Consider the following 19,323-nt stretch of genomic DNA (forward strand, 5'->3'; position numbering starts at 1 on the left):
ACTTATACGTGTGCATGTGTGTGGGGGGTGAGTAGTAAGGAAAATTATGTATTTGGGGGGTCAAGTTTCTGGTGGTGTTAGGACAATGGCAGAATGGCAGACACTGCACATACTGCCTTATTTCTATATATGACTTTACTACCTTAACCAATGCAAATAAAAACACCAACTAAAGTGCTGGGGTGCTTTCTCATATTTCCACCCCAGAGTAGTTCACGTACACTGCACATCATAATGCATCATTATCAGACATTCTCAGGCAATAAAGTGTAAGCCTCTCAAGTTGGTCTCTCTGGCAATAAAGCAACAAGGTGGAGAGGCTTGCATACAAATAGACATCCAGACTCTTATGAGGCCGTCATAGTTATCATGATTTATTTTACATACCAATTAAATTGAGCTGAGAGTGGTAATCAAAAGCATGAATGCCCTGGGCAATGTTGAAGGATGTCACTTTAAGATGCTTTTTTGATTTCTCTCTCCAAGCCAGCACCACAGTATTGGTATTGTTGGTTGTGCTGGAAATGATAGCATCTAAAGAAGCACTGTAGGTAACTGATTTAAAAAAAAAAAAAAAAAAAGGAAAATAATCTTTCACTGATTTCTCACCAGACATGAGCAGAATAGAACCATTTTAATATGTAAAGATAAAAATGAAACTCAGATTATGATAACACAAGCCAAAACCTCGCTCACCTTTCCCCCAACCTCCCATTAAAGAACGTACAGTGAAAAGTTAAAACAAAGTCCACATTTGAACTTTTTACCCAACCTAAGGCTACCTTGAATTTATTTTTTAATTGGAACACATGGCAGGAAAAATATTAATCACTATCATTCTATGGGGCTCTGGAGATCTAAGATGAGTAATTGGCCAAATTCCTGGGTTCTTCCTCCTGGGTCTGAAGCAGGCAAACAAGAGCTTAGCAGCCATCTGCTGCTCTCAGAGATCCAGCTCATGCCCAAACCACAGCTTATGTAAGTTGTGCCTGGCCTAGAATGGTTGAGAGTGAAATGGCCAGGACTCAATGCCCCACCGAGACACACACACAGCTAGAGACCCGGGTAAAATGGCTGTCCCTGTATTCCTGATGACCCAGTACCAGATGATATGGAGCAAAATCCTATTTCCCAAGCAAGGAGAGTGAGGACTCTTTTGTCAGGAGAGGCTTTCCATTCTTTCAGGCTCAGCCTCCAAAAGCAAAGAAGTATAGCTGATCTTTCCCCACCTTTCAACCACTGCTGCCTTCCATGTGAGGTGGAAGTTCTTCAGTACATTTCGCTCAATCATTTGTGTTCAGAGTTGAAGGATTTCTTGTTTGACCTCAAAATTAAATGCCTGCCCTACATAAAGAAGAATGTTATAACTTTGTAGAACTTAGAGTTGCTTTAATAGAATGGCCCTTAGAAATAGTTAAGATCTACATAGTCCATAGAATCAAGAGGGATTCTGTTGTTGGAAGACAATTCTCAATAGATTGCTAGAATTCCTGCACTTCTTTTGAAACTAACCACCAACTTCCTTTGTTCTAGACTATATTTTTGAGGATGTTTGCATAGGAAATAAACAGGGATGTAGATAAGGTGTCTCTTTGCAGCAAAATGTAGACAAACTTACTATCCAGAACAGGAAAAGTAGTGTTTTTCCCTGGAGTGAAAGGCAAACATGCATCCTGTCCAGTTTAAAAAACTCAGATTCTCTAAACTTCTTTTTTTTCCTACAGCACAAGCCACACTGCATGTGCAAGTATTCACCTGGAACCATCACTTTGTCCTGTGAGACTTACAGGCAAGGGGAACTGACATGAATGTGCTCATTCTTGTGCTGTTTGCTGTGCTGTAAGCAATACAGTCCTTTTTCCTCTAAAACAGGAGTCTTAGGTCCTCTGTTATTTTAAGATTTTTGTCTCCAAATTTTTCTCTTCTTATAAGGACAACAGTCATATGAATTAAGAGCCTACATTACTCCAGCATGACCACACTTTATCTAATTACATCTACAATGAGACTGTTTCTAAATAAGGTTACATTTCAAGGTCACAGGGGTTAAGACTTCAACATATCTTTTGGGGGGACACTATTCAACCCATAAATCTACCTTTTATGTAAAAAACAAAGGGACATTTAAAAATATGCATATAAAAATATATGTATGTATCTGCTTATTTGTGCAACATGAAAGGGTGACAAAAGAACCAAGAAACCAAACAAGTGACAGGAAGTCAATAACAGGTCACTACTACCCCTAGGCTGACAGCAGGCTCACCCTAGGGTAAGCATACAAAGGGAAGCCCATACACTATGTATCTAAATGTTTAAAAGGAAAAAGTCAAGTAACAAATTGTAAAATAAAAATGTTCTATCCTTCTACCTTACAAATGACTTTATAATGACAAAATTTTCAGATATGTGTAGTTGCTTTTTTGTACGAATAAAAGTTGTCAAAAATTTATTAAAAATTTCTCCAAGGAAGCACCACAACATTGATTTTGTATTGTTGGTTGTGTTGGACATGGCACATATACATATGTGTGTATATATATATGCACATATACATTTCTAAATAATTACTAAAAGCCAAGACATTTTGAGAAACAGGATAGCTAAATACATTTCTTTCCCCCAAGCCTATTCAACTGGGTTGATAACTAGAATTTATTGATTTAAGAGCCTATACTGGCATTTGTGAATAGCTTAATTTAACATACTTCATATTTATCTCACTAGAAAATATATGGCTTAACATAACCAATTTAGGACTAAGTTAATGAGACTGAGAATATCCAGCATGTCATCTATACATATCCTGTCTCAAAATATGGCATCCCATCTTCAAAGATTCATTGGACATCTACTATGTGCCTTGTGCTACGATGAGATTAATAAGAAGAGAAATAGACACAGCCTGGAGGCCCCCAAACTTGGAATGAAAAATGTAAATCAAATAACTAGAAAAAACTTTAGCACATAATAAATTCATAGATTGAGTGGTACAGAAACTATAACAGAGGTTCAAAGAAGAACAATACAGTGTGGCCTTCAAGGTTTAGATATTTGATGAGTGTTGACAAAAAGATATTATGTCAATAGATGAGAAATGGTGATAAAACACATGTGTGGGAAACAAGGTAAAATCCAGAATTTAGAGCTGAAAGAGGTCTAATCAACTTTTCAGATGGAGCAGAGACCCATGCGATATCAATGATTTGGCCAGTCAGCAACTGATTGTTGTCAGACTGTGGATTTGTGACTCTGATTCGATGCGATTTAATGTTATATACATTTGGCAGAGCTAGAGTACAAATTCAGAATACAGAGCATGATCTCTTGAAGTGATCAAGAGATCACTTCAGTGGGAACAAGGCTTCTCAATTTTCAATATGCATAAGAGTCACCTGAGATCAGACTGCTGTAAAAATGCAGATTATCATTCAATAAACTAAGATTCTTCATTTCTACCAAGTCTCCAGTTGCTGTTGCTGATGCTCGTTAAACACCACACTATTACTTTATACTCCAGGAAATTATTTCATAGTTCTTTAAATTTAGGTCAAATGTCCCTTTGGAAATACAATGAAAGCTAAATACCCTATCAACCAGAAAAAAAAAAAATGTATATGCACACAAAATTGTGTATAAAATACCAGAATTTTAGGAACCTCTGTACCTTTACTCATGAAGGCTAACCATGATAGATCTGGAGAACTCAGGTGACGAACATCCAGATACAGGGTAATTTTGGATGGCTAAAACACTTCACTGCACTTTCTCAAGTGATTCTTAAAGTTTCTATTACTAATGATGTTCACCCTTTGTGTTGATCAATACTTATTTTGAGATCCATGTTTTCTCTAACTTCTACTTCTTTAAAGCATATGAGTTTAACTGGCCTTTGATGCTGGGTTTCTCCTAAGCAATGCCAAAGCACAATTACTAAGCAAAAAAGGAAACCCTGGGATGGTGCAAAGAAGATTTTCAGCAAGGGGACTGCAGCAGAGCTGCTTTACTGAGCAGTAAGGATACAAAATAAGTCACTGTGAAGTGTGTCAGGAAATAGAACTGCCAAAGACCCAAGTGGTCTGTGTCTCCACTTGGCCTGGAATTTGCCTGGATGGTATGTTTGTTGCTCATTGCCCATTATGGAATCTCCCTCAACTTATGAATTACTTGTAATAATTAATAGGATAATTTATTGTATGTCTCCTATGTACTAGGCATCATGCCAGGTGCTGTATTGTGATCAGCAGCAGCAGGAACATTGCAGATGAGGAAATAGTCCAAAACCAATTCACTCAAGACCAGGCAGCTAATTGGAGGTGGAAGGAAGTGAGATTGAGCCAACCCCTGTTTGGTTGTGAGCTGCTTTGTATTACTGCATCATTCTTTTCCACTAAGCCACACTGCCACAGGTTTGCAGATCTGAGGTTCTTTCTATTACCAGCTACATTTATGTGCCCCATGCTCTCAATTCCAGACCAAGCCCCACTTTAGCCTAAGTCTTCCCTTTCATGATCTCTTCACCTTTCTGTTGCCACTTACCCTCTAGGAACAGTGTTTTTATGACTTCTTTGTTCTCTCTCCATCCTTTTCTTGCATCTACTGTCTTTCCTTCTAACAAAGAAAAATAAAAAGAAGGGCGGAAGAGAGAAAGAAAAAGGAAGCAAGGAAGGAAGGAAGAAAGGGCAGGACCCAAGAAGTGATCAGTTACTATAGAGGTGAGTCCTTTGATCCTCCCTGGGGATCATTAATTTTAGGGGTCTAAAGGTCTCTGATCACCTACTATACCACTGTTGCTATTTTACTAGCAGTACCAATAGTATTATATAAAATCTAATGACAATTGTTCTCATTAGAAAACAACCTCACTGAAATTAGTCCCTGTGTTTACAGAAGATACTAAGGGATATTGTAAGATCTAAATTATATAACACACTATAATTATATCTTCAAATTCATAGAACCTCTATAATAACATTATAGTATAATAAAAATAAGTTATTTCCACCCAGAAAATTACTCTGTCAAATGTTCCCACATTATATCCAACTATCCCTTCAGTTTTGAGGCTATAAAGAGAGATGCAGAAAAAAAGTACATTCTGCTCTGGTATTCAAAGTATAGCTTTAAGATTTGAATCTGCACATTACCAAGTGACATTTAGGGGCCTGTATGTTACATGCTGAAGGCTGAACAATTCACACTTTATTTCTAAAGCAAGATATAACTTGTTCCTGATTAAAATGTCAGAACTCCTGAGAATGCCCAAGTAAAAGGTGAGAGTAAAGCTATTTCCTTAAAATCAAATGATCTGATAGATAAAATTGTTTTTCTCACTTCTTAAGGATAGTAAAGGAAATGATAGGTTATGATGTTTTTAAAATATCAAGTTAGAGAATGGGATGAGCTGATAAAATAACTTATTTGTTTTTAATATTCTTGGTGAGTTTGAAGATTGGTAGAGAGAAAAAAATTAAATTTCTTTTACAAAGTAGAAAAGAAACAGATCATAGATACAGAGAACAAGTATTTTGATTGGTTGCCAGAGGGAAGGGAATTGGATGGATGAAAAGGTGAAGGAATTAAGAAATACAAATTGTTACTAAATAATCATGGGGATGTAAAGTATCAGAGGAAATATAGTCAATAATATTCTAATAACTATGTACAGTGTCAGATGGGTATGAGATTTGTTGGGATGATTACTTAGTTATATAGTGTCTAATCGCTGGTGTATACACCTGAAGCTAATATAATTTTGTACATCAACCGTAATGGGAAAAATTATATAAATGACTTTTAAAAAGAGAATACCAACAGAAGCACAAATTATAAAAGATTGATAGATTTGACAATAAAATTAAAAACTTGTTTTCATGAAAAAAAAATCATAAAACAAAATGAAAAACAAGCCTCCCACTGGGAGAAAATATCTGTAACAGAGATAACTGAAAAAAAAAATTGCTAACTACAATATAGAAGGAACTACAAATTAATAAGAAAAAGAAAAACAACTCAACAGAAAAATAGGCCAGGTAATTCACAGAAAACGAATCCTAAATGGCCAATAAGTTTGAGAAAAGATGTTTTATACTCACCAGTTATCAAGGAAATGCAAATTAAAACCACAGTTGATGAGTGTAGTTCACATTCATCGGATGGGCAAAAGTTAAACACACAAACAATACCAAGGTTGGGGAGGGTGTGGCCAAGCAGGATCCCTTATGCCCTGCTTAGGAGAATGCAAACTGATGCAGCCAGTTAGAAGAACAATCTGGCAGCAGGTGGCAAAGTTGTGGAAGCCCTGGCAGTTACAGGGAGGCGAGCCCAAATCCACAACTCAGCAGTTCCACTCCTAAGCATGTGAGCTGAAAAGACTCCATGTATGTGCATGTGGAAGTATGTAAACAAGATTCTAAAAGCACGATTTGTAGTGGGAACAAAAAAAGGGAGCTCCCTGCGTGTTCGTCAATAGGAGACTAAATAAGGCGTGGAAAAGTCTACAGCCTAAGCTGTAACGGGCAGAAGCCGTTTAAATCGACACAGGTTTATCTCGCAATGTGGACTGATACAAGTTGCAGGAGATTGTAAACAGGATGATACATTTATATAAGGCTTAGAAACACACAAAATGATACTGCATAGCATGTACTGATAAAAACCATATGGTGAAAATAAATGCATGAAAAATAAATTTCTGTTAGATAATATTTTGAGGGAGAAAAAAGACAACTTGATCGTGTTTGTTCATTAAGATGCTAACTTCCAACTTTTCTGTTTCCTTGCCATTTAGACATTTTTTAAAAAGGCATTAAGGAAACCTGCTATCAGTCCTTGTCCTAGTGTGAGTCAAAATGACCCTGTATAACAGCAATTAGGTAATGTGGGGAAAATGATTTGAAAATGAAAAGTTATACTTGAAGACTAAATAAGCAATGTTATTAGGTGCGGTTAGAGTAAGCTAGAATAAGGCCACTCTATATCATTTACCAACAGGTAGATCTGTAGCAGGGTAAAAACCAGGCTATTTCTAACTAGGAATTTTTATCATTTTTCCAGGTTTTTACTTTATGACTCATGTGACTAAGGAAAACACCCTGCCTTGAACTTCCTTTGATGTTCTCTTATTTGAGGGAGTTTATTTTCAGTTGCATTTCTTATTTTGAAGTGGGAGTTCCATTCTCTGAGACCACCACAAGGCTCTCTATATTCTGACAACTACCATTTGAAAGAAGAAAGATAGAAACAACTCTACCTACTCCATCTTTAAAAATCAAAACGCATTGCCCTGGCCGGTATGGCTCAGTTGGTTGGAGCCCCATTCCGTGGCCGAAGGGTTACAGGTTCAACACATGCCTGGGTTATGCATTCTGTTCTGTGTCTGGGTGCGTTCAGTCGGCAACCAGTCTGTGCGTCTCTCTAACATTGATGTTTCTCTTTCTCCCTTCCTCTCTTTCTGAAAGCAATGAAAAAGTGTCTTTGGGTAAGGATAAACCATTTTTAAATTAAAAAATAAAATAAAAATGCACCTAATTCAGGAACGCTAAGCAATTTTTCAAATAATGCACTTAATTGAGTGTTCAAAATGCTTATTAGACCCATATTCATGATACAAATGGATCTTACCCTTCCATCACGCTACAGGCAGACACCTCTTTCTTCAAGCCTAGGCAACCAGCTCACATCTGGTTTCAGCTGCTTTAAGCACAGTGAGAGAACTGGTAGGAAAGGCCAGTGTCCAGCTAACTCGAAGGTGCACCACACTTTTGTCTGGAGGACTGATTTAGACACAGCAAAGTGGAACGACACACTAGCAAGACACTAATCTGACTTCTCTTTCAAAGCCAGTCCTTGTCAATTAGGAAGTCTCCCTGAGGAAACCACCTCACATCTGTATCCTAAATTCTCTGGCACGGCTCCATGAATTAGCACAGCAATTAGTGTCCTACCTTCTCCTGGCCACGGTCAAACCAAGGGGGCAGAACACATTTCAACATAATAAAAAAATCAAGTTTTTATTGATTATAGCTGCACCTCCATTCTGTGGTTTCCAAGGTTTCCAATGATATTGTCTGTGTAAGAAGGCAATTATTTGGGACCAAAAACAGGAAAATTTTCTGTGATTTAAGACATTTATATCTTGCCACTCTTGCCCCAAATCTCTGTACTTACTTTGTAAAGCATTTCAGAATGTAATTATTTCTCCATTAAAATATGACACAGAACCTCTCAGACAAGATGAAAACATTTTCTCTTTCAAAGTGTTAACTAAGAAGTCTGAACCTTATTTTAAAGCAGCACACTAATATTCTGTCTGAAACTGAGTTTTTCCTTTGAACTTTCAGTTTTACAGCTATTTTATCCTTAGCTTCAATGAAACACTATTGTCATACATGCTCATATATTTCTGTCTTTTCTCAGTTGTATATTTTCTCTTCACACTCAGAAGAAAATCAGCAAAAAAAAATTTCTTGAGTTCTAATAATATCAATTCATGAAGCTGGGGTAAAAAGGATATCAAAATGAAAGCAGCCGCCAGGTGCTTGCTCCTGATAGAGCAAGTCATGCAGACCAGTGAGCACAGTCACCACGAAGCCCATTGTCCCGTATTTGACTCCAGACCCCTTTCCTCCTCCCTGCCTTCTCCTCGTATTAAAATAACTGAGCTGCAAACACGCAAAGAAAAAAGTTTTAATTTCATTTATATAGCTGAATCTGAGAAAAAGCACACATTAATGGATTTGGACTGAAGTAGGTCCCCCTTGCAGAAGTGCTACAGCATCAAATCTAAAACTTGAAAGAAGAGAAAATCTTGTACAGATATTTCACTTTTCTATACTCTTTACATTCTCCTTTTTGAGTTTTCGTCTCTTCTCCTTAATTTCCCCCAACATCCATTCATACAGTATTAAACTACACATGATCTGTAAATGCATTTTTCTTACCCAACCATTTTCCTTTAACCATAAATAATCCTCTATTTAATTTAAAAAAAAAAAACATTCTACAAATATACTTAGAAATATTTTATTTGGTTTCTCTCTTTTCTTCCGAAATAGTTTTCAATAGCATTTGCCCAAGGTCTTAGAGCATTTGAGTTGCTCTAACAAAATACACAGACTGAGTGAGTTATACAACCAACATGTATTCTTCACAGTTCTGGAGGCTGGGAAGTCCAAGATCAAGGCACTGACAGATTCAATGTCTGGTCAGAGCACATTTGCTGGTTCATACATGGCCTCCCTCTTGCTGTGCCCTCCCATGGAGAAGAGGTGAGAGAGCTCTCTGAGGTAGCTTTTATAGGAACATTAATCCCATTCATAAGAGCTACACCTTTATGAGCTAACCATCTCTTAATATCATTGCATTGGTTGTGGGGGGTGGGGGGATGTCAGGATTGCAACGTGTGAATTTTGGGAGGACACAAAAATTTCATCCTTAATAATTTGCCTCTGTACTATCCCCAAAGTCATGTCCTTCTTGCATGCAAAGTACATCTCAACAGTCCCCAAAGTGTTCTCATTACAGCATCAACTCTGAAGTCTAAATTCAAGCCTCATCTAAATATCTCCTAAATCTGATATGGTTAAGACTCAGGATACAATTAACCCTGAGGCAAATTCTTCTCCAAACCATGAACTTGTAAAACCAGACAAATTATGTGCTTTCAAAATATAAGTTGGAACAAGTGTTTAACAGGCACTTCTACTATGAAAAGGGAAATAGGAAAGAAGAAAGCAGTAATAGGTCCCCAGAAAATACAGAACCTAACAGGGAAAATACAGTTAAACTTTAAGGCTCAAGGCTCCTCTTTGCCTTGATGCTCTGTCTTCCAGACCCACTGGAATAGCACTGTCACCCCCATGAGTACTGTCCTTGCTGTGGCAGTGAATCCACCCATGCTGGAGCTCTCTGAGGTGGCCCTTCTCATATAAAGGCTCCACTGGGTACATTCCTTGCCATAGGTCTTTGTAGCACTCTCCTCCCGCCTCCACTAAGGCACTAGGCTGGGGTATCTTGGCTGACCTGAACCAGAGAGGCAACCCCACCCTTTGAAACCTCTCTGCAATATCCCAAAAGAAAAGATCCAGTAACTTGAAGACACAGAAATAGAATCTAACTAAATTACAGCATAGTGATTAAAGAAAAAAGACTGAATAAAAATTTTTAAATCTCCATAACTTGCAGAAAAATATCAAGTATCTAACATAAACATAATGGAAGGCCCAGTAGGAGGGAAAAAAAAGGGGGGGGGGATAAAAACCTGCAAAAATAACATTAGAATAAATTTCAAACTTAATGAAAATTATAGACCTACATATCCAAAAATCTCAATGAATTGCAAGCAGAATAAACACACACATATACATACCAAGAAAAGTAAGGCACATCAATCAAGTTATTTAAAATCAGAGAGAAAGGAAAAATCACATAAATCATTATATTATGTGTTACAGGGGACACTAAGGATAATAAAGACCATATTGCCTGTTCTAAGAAGCTTGTCTTAATTTTTGGCTTATGTATAATTGTGATTTGCATGTGAGGCATCCATATTTATTTGTGGGACTGGGAAGGTTATGATAGACAGGACCAAAATTCTGATGTGGGTACAGAAGTTTGTAGGACTGGTTCACAAATTGAGCAGCATATGAAAACTAGATTTTAAAGACTTAACCCAGGAGAAAAGCCACAATTGAGAACTTTGCTAATCATGCAAGAAAGAGTTCATCTGAACTAAATGGATATAAAGGCAAAACAAGGAGCTTGGCAAAGGTAAAGGAAGTTTCAGAAACAACACTGGCAAGAAATACTCTTCTTTGGTGGCAGATCTGGAATATCAGAGAATAAAAGATCCTTCAAAGGGAGGCAACATCAAGAAGGCAAGTTGGGAGGAGACTAATCATTTGGCCCAGTAGGGCACCTGTGATCTGCAACTAGAACATTCCCCACCTGGAGGCTGAAGTCTTTGTAGGACATTCCAAAATGGCTCATCATGCCACATTTTTAGACCCCAAATACTGAAGATTCCTGTTTCAGAAGGTTGCTTGTTTCTTTCTTGCTTTATCATTGCCATTTTCTCATGATCAAAAGATTTCTAACTAGCCAGTCTGATAGCAGTTTCTTTATTTGTCCTCCAGCCCATCCTGGGCAGAACTACCAAATACACCTTTCCTAACACTGTCTGCATTTCGGTCTATTCACATTTTCTGAGACCTTCAATGCTTCACTGTTTCATTTCCTATCAAATGTGAATTGGCCTGGTTGCCAAGATCATTCAGCATATGTTCTTATATGATCTATTTATTTTTATTTCTTCAATATTCAGTCTCTTATCTACTCATGTCCACATATTCCTCGTCATTATTATGCCTGTTGTTCTACCTTTACTCACGTTCACCACACTCCCTTTTTCTCTCCGCCTATCCATCCTTCAAGTACCACCACCCACCATTGAAGCTTTTGCTCATGGCTTTTCCAGCTTAAGAATTATAATAGGAGTCAAAATCTTGTTTATACAGTTTAGTAGCTAATTTTTTGTGCCATGGTACAATGTCCTAATAAATTATTTTACATCGGTCTTTCTTATTTATATGTTAAGTTAGGTTTAAGCCTATAATTAATCTTTGTTCTACAGACTCCAATGCCTAAGACAGTTTTAAAACACATAAAAGATAAATAATTATTGATTGATTGACAGACAAAGTCCATAATTTAGATTAACTGGCCAAAGTAAATATACCTTCTCAACTATTCTTATAAAGATTATCTACTTAATTACAACTTTTGATTCCAAAAACTAAGAAATATGTAATCCAAGTTAGATAGCCAAGATTCCTAATATGTTTTACATATAAAACTTTTCTATAGTCAATTCCTAATTTAGAGGTTGAACTCCAAAGTTAGATTCCTTAGGTTATAAACACAAGTCTCTGCTGTTGATACTAAACTAAGTTCCAATGTTCTCTTACTAGTAGACAAGAAAATCACAAATCAGAATGATATGTCAGAAATATGATGAGCAATGAATTCCCATTCACCAAGAGAAAAGTTCTTATCCTTCAACTTAACTGTTTACTTCACAAACAGGGTTGTTTTTTGAGAGGTTTAAATGATATTGTGATAGGGTCTAGAGTGAGAACTTTTCATTCTTTCCCTGAGTATAGAAAGTATTTAACCCCCTGGCTGCTGTGGCTAAGTGGATTGAGCATCGGCCTGCGAGCCAAGTGTCGCTGGTTTGATTCCCAGTCAGGGCACATGACTAGGTTGCATGTCAGGTCCCCAGTTGGGGGCGCGAGTGAGAGGCAACCACACAGTGATGTTTCTCTCCCTCTCTTTCTCCTTTCCCCTTTCTCTAAAATAAATAAATAAAAATAAACAAACAAATAAAGTATTTTTTAAAAGTATTTAAACATTACCCATGTTCATAAAAAACAACTGCAGTTTTGAAACATTACTTGTTTCAAAGATCTCTATTAGCTAGTTCTTCATATTTATCCATATTAATATAAAGTCATAGTATTCAAATAATACACTGAAATTCAGGAAAACTACTACAAGTAGATTTCAATAACTATGACTTTATTAACATAGTCTATCCAGTCTTTGGTTTATATATTAAAACATAATGTGTTTGGAAGCAGCTTCAATGGGCCTCTCCTGTTTTTAGTACTGTGATTTTTGTTTCTATGTTATAAAATGTAACACATAGTTTTTTGCCTGTCACACATAGTTGATGATGGCCAAAAATTATAACTTTTTTCCCCACTATTAATATCATGCCAGAATTAAAGGATTGTTAGAAGGTACCAAAGACATGGTATGATTTGTATTGAAGGAAAAAATGCAAGATCTATAGGTTTTTTTTTTTTTTTTTTTAGGATCTATAGGTTTTTATGTGGAGTATTTTTATTGTGACACATGCATTAAAGAATTACTAACCTCCTAAAACCCCCAAAGGGTAAAACTAGCATGAAACCAACAGTTAGGTTCATTTTGATTGTCTCTTCTCCAAAGTATATTAGGAATAGAACTACAATATAACAGCCAATGAGATTGTGTTTCCATTTCTTGCAGTGGGCATTATGTAATGTAGCAATTTAGAAATGAGAAAATTACCATAGTCCCCAGTGTCTGGACCAAAGGAGATATATAAAGCAGATATTGCACACTGGGGTCTTGAGGCATCAGATGCAAATTTTGTAAAATTTAGGCATCTTGTGAAACTAATAAGCTCATTGGTGACTAAGTTTATGAAAGTTCTGGCTTTCTATAGATTCTGTTTTATAACATAATCCTATCACACAGACAAATGCTGCTCAAGTATTCTAGATCAGAGGAACTCAGTCAGTATACCAAAAAAGTACAAAAGGTAATTAAGAAGATTCCATTAATTGCAGAAGAGAGGGGATGGGTGGAGGTGGAAGAGGATATAAGGGGGATAGATGGTAATGGGAAAAAAATTTTTTTTAAAGATTTCATTTCAAAGGCAGTCGTACTAATATAGTTCCATGAGAACATAAAGAAAACAAAGGAAGTGATTTTTGAGGGAACTTGTTAAATTCTTTGATTAAGCAGTCCTCAAGTAACTAGATGAGATTAGTTAGGATCAGAGTTGGGTCAAAGCTAAATGGATTCTGTGACAATTTTCTCCTTTTTCTTGAGATGTTTTGAGTGCATAGTTCACCAGAATTAATTGTACGAAGCACAATTTAGAAGAAAATAAAAGGAAGAAAGCAATTCCCACCAGTATACAGGGGAGACCAAAGAGTCCAGGACAAAACCTGAGAACCAATTACTAGCTTCTATACTGGAACATTTTGTGTGAAACATTTTCATCAAATAATATAAATGTAGAAGTCAAAGGATCGTTTCATTCATTATTGTGGAAATTCAGTACCTTGCCTGACCCACTCTCCATGATGAAGTTTGTGCTTTAATGTATAGCAACCTTTGTGATGTCCAGAGAGAAGTTCTGCCCAACTAATGGTCATGGTGGCTTCTTCATCTTCACATGTACTGGCTGGACGCTCAAACAGGGAAATCATGGTCATTGTGAAAACGATGGCTTGAACCTTGAGAGAAACATTGAGAAAAAAACAAACAAGGGCAAAGAAATTGTTGCAAAAAAATTCTATGTTCGTTAAGACTAATAAAAAAATCAATATTGAATTAATAGGAAATTCTTCAATATTATTTATAGGATGCAAGAAGTAATATTAGAAGACAGAGAAACTATACTGTTAGTAAGACAGTTACCAAGGGTGGTTTATTTGCTTTTATGATACACTAGTCATTAAAAACAATAAGAATGAAAATATTTCACAATTATGAAAGGGAACTGTTCAAATTAGACCACTTAAGAGTTCATAGGCTTATTCTAGTGTCATTCTGTAAGTAATAATTTTGCAGAGGTCAGGTGGAATTTGATAGGAAGACAGAAATCACTGCATCCATGTCTGACGTCTGTGCTGCCCTCTCTAAAATATCTATCATTTGTTACATGATACAGGAAAGAATCACTTTCCAGGAGGCTGGTACTGAGAAGCCTGAAACCTTATGAACTGAAATTAGAAGAATTAAGTTGAAAGAGTTATGAGAAATAAATTTAGACATTTGATATTTAATGTTTATTAATATTAGGATCTAATAGATGATAAGCATCCTATGGTGAAAAAAGCAAAGAAAAATTTTAAGATGAATATTGAGATTATAAACAGTCAAAAAACCCACAATGAAAATGGACTTAATCCATATTTGCCATGTCCTTCATGTGTGTCCTTATAATCTATGATGTAATTCAATTAGAAGATCACATTCATTGCATGCCATTTCTATCTTTAGCTACTGTTTGATGACTAAATTGATAGTGTTCACTGTTATGGTTCCCTTACTTACCTTTCCAGTTATATCTCCAAAAGACAGAATTGATTCATTGGCGTCAAGGGGGTCGTACCAATAATCCATGCAAATTGGTGTTCCTTTCAAGCCCTGGAGTTTATATTGACAAGGAAATCCTTCTTTGGACAACAGATCATAAAAACAAATCTCTTTACTTGTAAAAGCCACCGCTATCTAAAGTAACAAAATAGAAAGTCAGAAAACATTTCTGGTGGAATTAGTGAAATCAATATGCAAAGCAGACATTGTTCCTTGAGGGTCCTTAGGAGCATTATGAAGTATTGCATGGTGCACAAATGTGCTTTATTCTAACTTTAGACACTAGCCAAGAACAAATTTTTCCCATTGAAGTCATTTGAACATACATCATACATTCTTGTCTATCTTCACTTTATACACCCACCAACTTCTGTCCATGGAGACTAGATGACTAATCACAAAGAAAAACAAAGATACAAAGAGCTACAACTTCAAACAGTTATACCAGAAACTTTTCAAATCACATTTTACAAAGCAAGCAGAAGCTTTCACAGAAATCAATTGATAGAAACTTGGTAAGAAGCCTTCTGAAATCAGATAATATTCTAAAATCTATTTTTAAAAGGGTAAATAAGTTGGTCAATAAAATTGACAAAACTCACCTAAACTAACGCAAGGAATAAAAAAGATACACATCACTGAAATCATAAATAAAAGAGTGGATATTATTTTCAACTTTATAGAAAAAAAAGATTATAAGAGAATACCATGAATAATCATATACCAACAAGAAACTTCAATGAAATGAATAACTTCACAGGAAGACAAAAATTACCTAAGTATACTCAAAAGGCATATAAAAACTCAGCGGACATATGAGACTAAATTAGTAATCAAAAAAATTTCCAAAAAGAAAATTCAAGTCCCAGATGACTTCACTAATAAAGTCAAACAAACATTTAAGTAATTGACACCAACCCTTCTAAAACTCTTCCAAGAAAATAGAAGTGGAAGAAACGCTTCACAAATCATTTTATGAAGACAATATTATCCTAATATCAAACCACATAAAAGCAACACAAAAAACTGCAGATCAATATCTCTAATGAATATAGATGTAAAAATCTTCAAATATATACTAGCAAGAGAATCCAACAACATATACAAAAAAGATGACAAACCATATATATATTTCCAGTACATGGGTAGTTAAGTTTAAAGCCTTGATATTGGTGTCTCTCAATCAGGAGGCACAAAATGCCTGGTTCTCTCTCTTCTTGGGATGTTAACAGCTATGGTTGCAAGATGATGACATGTGAATTTATATATATATATATATGTATATATATATGTATATATATATGTATATTCCATATATATATATATGGAATGAAAAATAAGTTTGACATACAGGTACAATCAATATTACACCATACTAATAGAATAAAGGACAAAAACTGTATGATCAACTCAACAGATACAAAAAAATTTTTGAAAAAATCCAACACATTTTTATAGTAACAACTCATCAAACCAGGAATAGAACTTCTTCAACCTAATAAAGACTGTGTATGAAAGAAAAACAAAATCTACAGCTGATATGATAATGGTGAAAATATATTCTCCCTAAGATCAGGAACAAGATGAGAATGTTCACTCTTACCACTTCTACTCAACACTCTACTGAAGTTTCTAGCCAAGGGAATTAGGCAAGAAAAATAAATAAAAGCATCCAGATTGGAAAAGAAGAATTTAAATGATCTCTATTAGTGATGGCATGATCTTATATGTAGGAACTCCTAAAGAATCAATAACAACTAACAATAATGACAATAACAACAGCAAAGATTAGAACTAATAAACAAGTTCAGCTAAGTTGCAGGACATAGATTTTTTTTTAAAATCTACTTTATTTTGTATACTAGCAATGAACAATCTGAAAATAAAATTACCAAGAGCAGTGCTGGAGAAATGAAAACACAAAAAATGCACTGAGGTACAATATTTTTAAAGTACTCATTTGATAAATGTATAAACCCAAAATATATAAAAACCTACCAAATCTTAATAGTAACAAAATAAAGTCAATAAAAAATTAACAAAGGATATACAAGTAGCAAATCAGTACATGAAAATATACTCAATAGTATTAGTCACTAATGAAATGGAAATTAAAAACACAATACAATAAAATACAAACCTATGAAAATGGTTCAAATTAAGAGAATAAAAAAACCTGATTATACCAAGCATTGGCGAGGATGTGTTATTTCCACATAATTGAATATTACACATCAATAGAAAGATAAACTACTGATATACCCAACAACATGGAAGTATCTCAAAATAATTAAGCCAAGTTAAAGAAGTCAGACAAAAAAAAAAAAAAAAAAGGAGCACATACTATGATACTAACTGTATAAAAGTCTAGAAAATAAAACTAAGCTACAGTGACAAGAAGTTTCTCTGCAGTTACTTGACAAGGAGGGATGGGACTAGTTGGAGGTAGGGTTACAAAGGACACAAGGAAAGTTTTGAAGGCAATGCATATGTTCATTATCTTCAATATACACTTGAGTCTTCACAGGTACATAAATGTATTAAAATCTATTAAGTTGGATACTTTTAATATGTGCAATTTATTTTGTGCAATTATATTTCAGTAAAGCTGTGTTTAAAAGTCAGTACAAGCAACATTCTTGAAGCGTCTATGTTGAGAGAGAACAAAGGAAAGGATAATATTTATCAGTCCTGGAGAGAAGAAACAGCAAGTATAATCATTACATAATATAGCCACACAAACATTACATTATAAGAACAGAATGCTGTACAAGACATAAAAATAAATCTGGACTAGAACTTTATTTTAAGCCACACCAGTCAAGCATTAACAGTGGATCTTCAACAAGAAGAACAGGATATGATGTCAGCTGACACTATGGAGGCAGTAAAGACTGAAGCAGAGCTTCTGAAATTAGGCTGCTTCCATTTACAAATCTTGCAACACTGATTACATTCTGTGTGGCTGGGGCAAATTTCACCACCTCTCCTTGCTCAATCTCTAATTCTTAAAGTTAGAGTAATATCCATTGCAGGATGATATTTGAGGGGATTAACAAAAAAGTGCATGTCACATAAGAAGCTAATGAAGATGAGGATGATTCTTAATTTTTCCAGGAAGTAGAGCACACTATTTTCCACTTAAAAAAAAATGCTTGGTCTTTAAAGAAATGGCTGATTCTGGGTCTAGCATAATAAATATACGAGATGACCCTGGAACATTTGTCATACTGGGAGTAAAGACATTTTCAAGGGTCATTAAGGTTATATCAAAAAAGACTCAGGAGCTGACATATATTAGGTTCCACTGACCAAAACTGCTACAATTTTAGGGATGAATAATAACTCAGTGAATTGATATAATTCAATTTTTTAAACCCATGAATTTGTACTGATACTGATAACAATAATAATAGTGGTACTCATGTTTTATATTCAGAGGATATTAGAAAATCAGCTCATTATTTTGAATACTGTAAACAAAAGACTAGGCCTTTATTCTGTCTTTGTTATATAATTTGTACTACACAACAGCTAAATAATTAACCAGGGGAATTTCTTTTTATAGAGCTATTCCAGCTTATAAAGGAAGTGAAAATGGTGAAATTAACATGTCGTCATCTTGCAACCATAGCTGTTAACATCCCAAGAAGAGAGAAAACCAGGCATTTTGTGCCTCCTAATTGAGAGACACCAATATAAAGGCTTTAAACTTAACTATCCATGTACTGGAAATACAGAGAATAAGTGGATATGATAAACCCAGGTAAATAGAATCTGCAAAACTAGAATGTGGGAAAGTCTAAAGAAGAAACCACTGGTTTAACAAAAATATGAATCAGCAACAATAAAAAAAAAAAGCAAGAATAAAGAAATGAAGGAAGATGTGTAGATAAAAAGAGACATACCAACTACTTACAATATTTGAACTTTATTTGGATCTTGGTTCAAACTATCTTTCAAACAATCAAATTATAAACTATTGAAAATCATTATATTAGAAAATATGTACATAACTGAATATTTAATGACATTAATAAATTATTGGGGACTTCCAGCCAAGATGGAGGCATAGACAGACATTCTGCGTTGTCTCCCTCCACAACTAAGAAGGAATACAACTACCTCAAAACTAGAAACAACCAGAAGTTCCAGAAAATCAAACTGCATGGAAGTCCAGCAAACAAAGATATAAAGAAGAAATACTCATCCAGATAGGTAGGAGGGGCGGAGCTGGGGTGGAGAGGACGCGGTGTGGTGGTGTCAGCCGTGGCGGCAGTGGCAGGCCAACAGAAAGTGTGGTCACTCATTTTAAAATGTCAGGAGGGACACCTGGGGAGCGTTCTCAGCTCCTCACCATACCACGCAGCTCACCAGCCCGGCACT

At 35.5% G+C, this 19,323-nt stretch overlaps 1 protein-coding gene across 1 annotated transcript in view; it reads right to left on the reverse strand.

The window, feature by feature from the left end:
- The window catches only part of WDR49 (WD repeat domain 49), a 131,510-nt gene that overhangs the window by 86,616 nt on the left and 25,571 nt on the right, over positions 1-19,323 (reverse strand). Inside the window, exons 3-5 of the mRNA XM_090273497.1 lie at positions 14,896-15,072; positions 13,898-14,072; positions 388-555 (exon numbers count right to left, since the gene is read on the reverse strand). Of these exons, the coding sequence (XP_090129623.1) occupies positions 388-555; positions 13,898-14,072; positions 14,896-15,072 (520 nt within the window). The remainder of the gene's footprint in view (positions 1-387; positions 556-13,897; positions 14,073-14,895; positions 15,073-19,323) is intronic.

This window comes from Furipterus horrens, unplaced genomic scaffold, assembly GCF_987537825.1.
Source record: "Furipterus horrens unplaced genomic scaffold, mFurHor1.1.pri manual_scaffold_1, whole genome shotgun sequence".
In the NCBI taxonomy this organism is placed as follows: Eukaryota; Metazoa; Chordata; class Mammalia; order Chiroptera; family Furipteridae; genus Furipterus; species Furipterus horrens.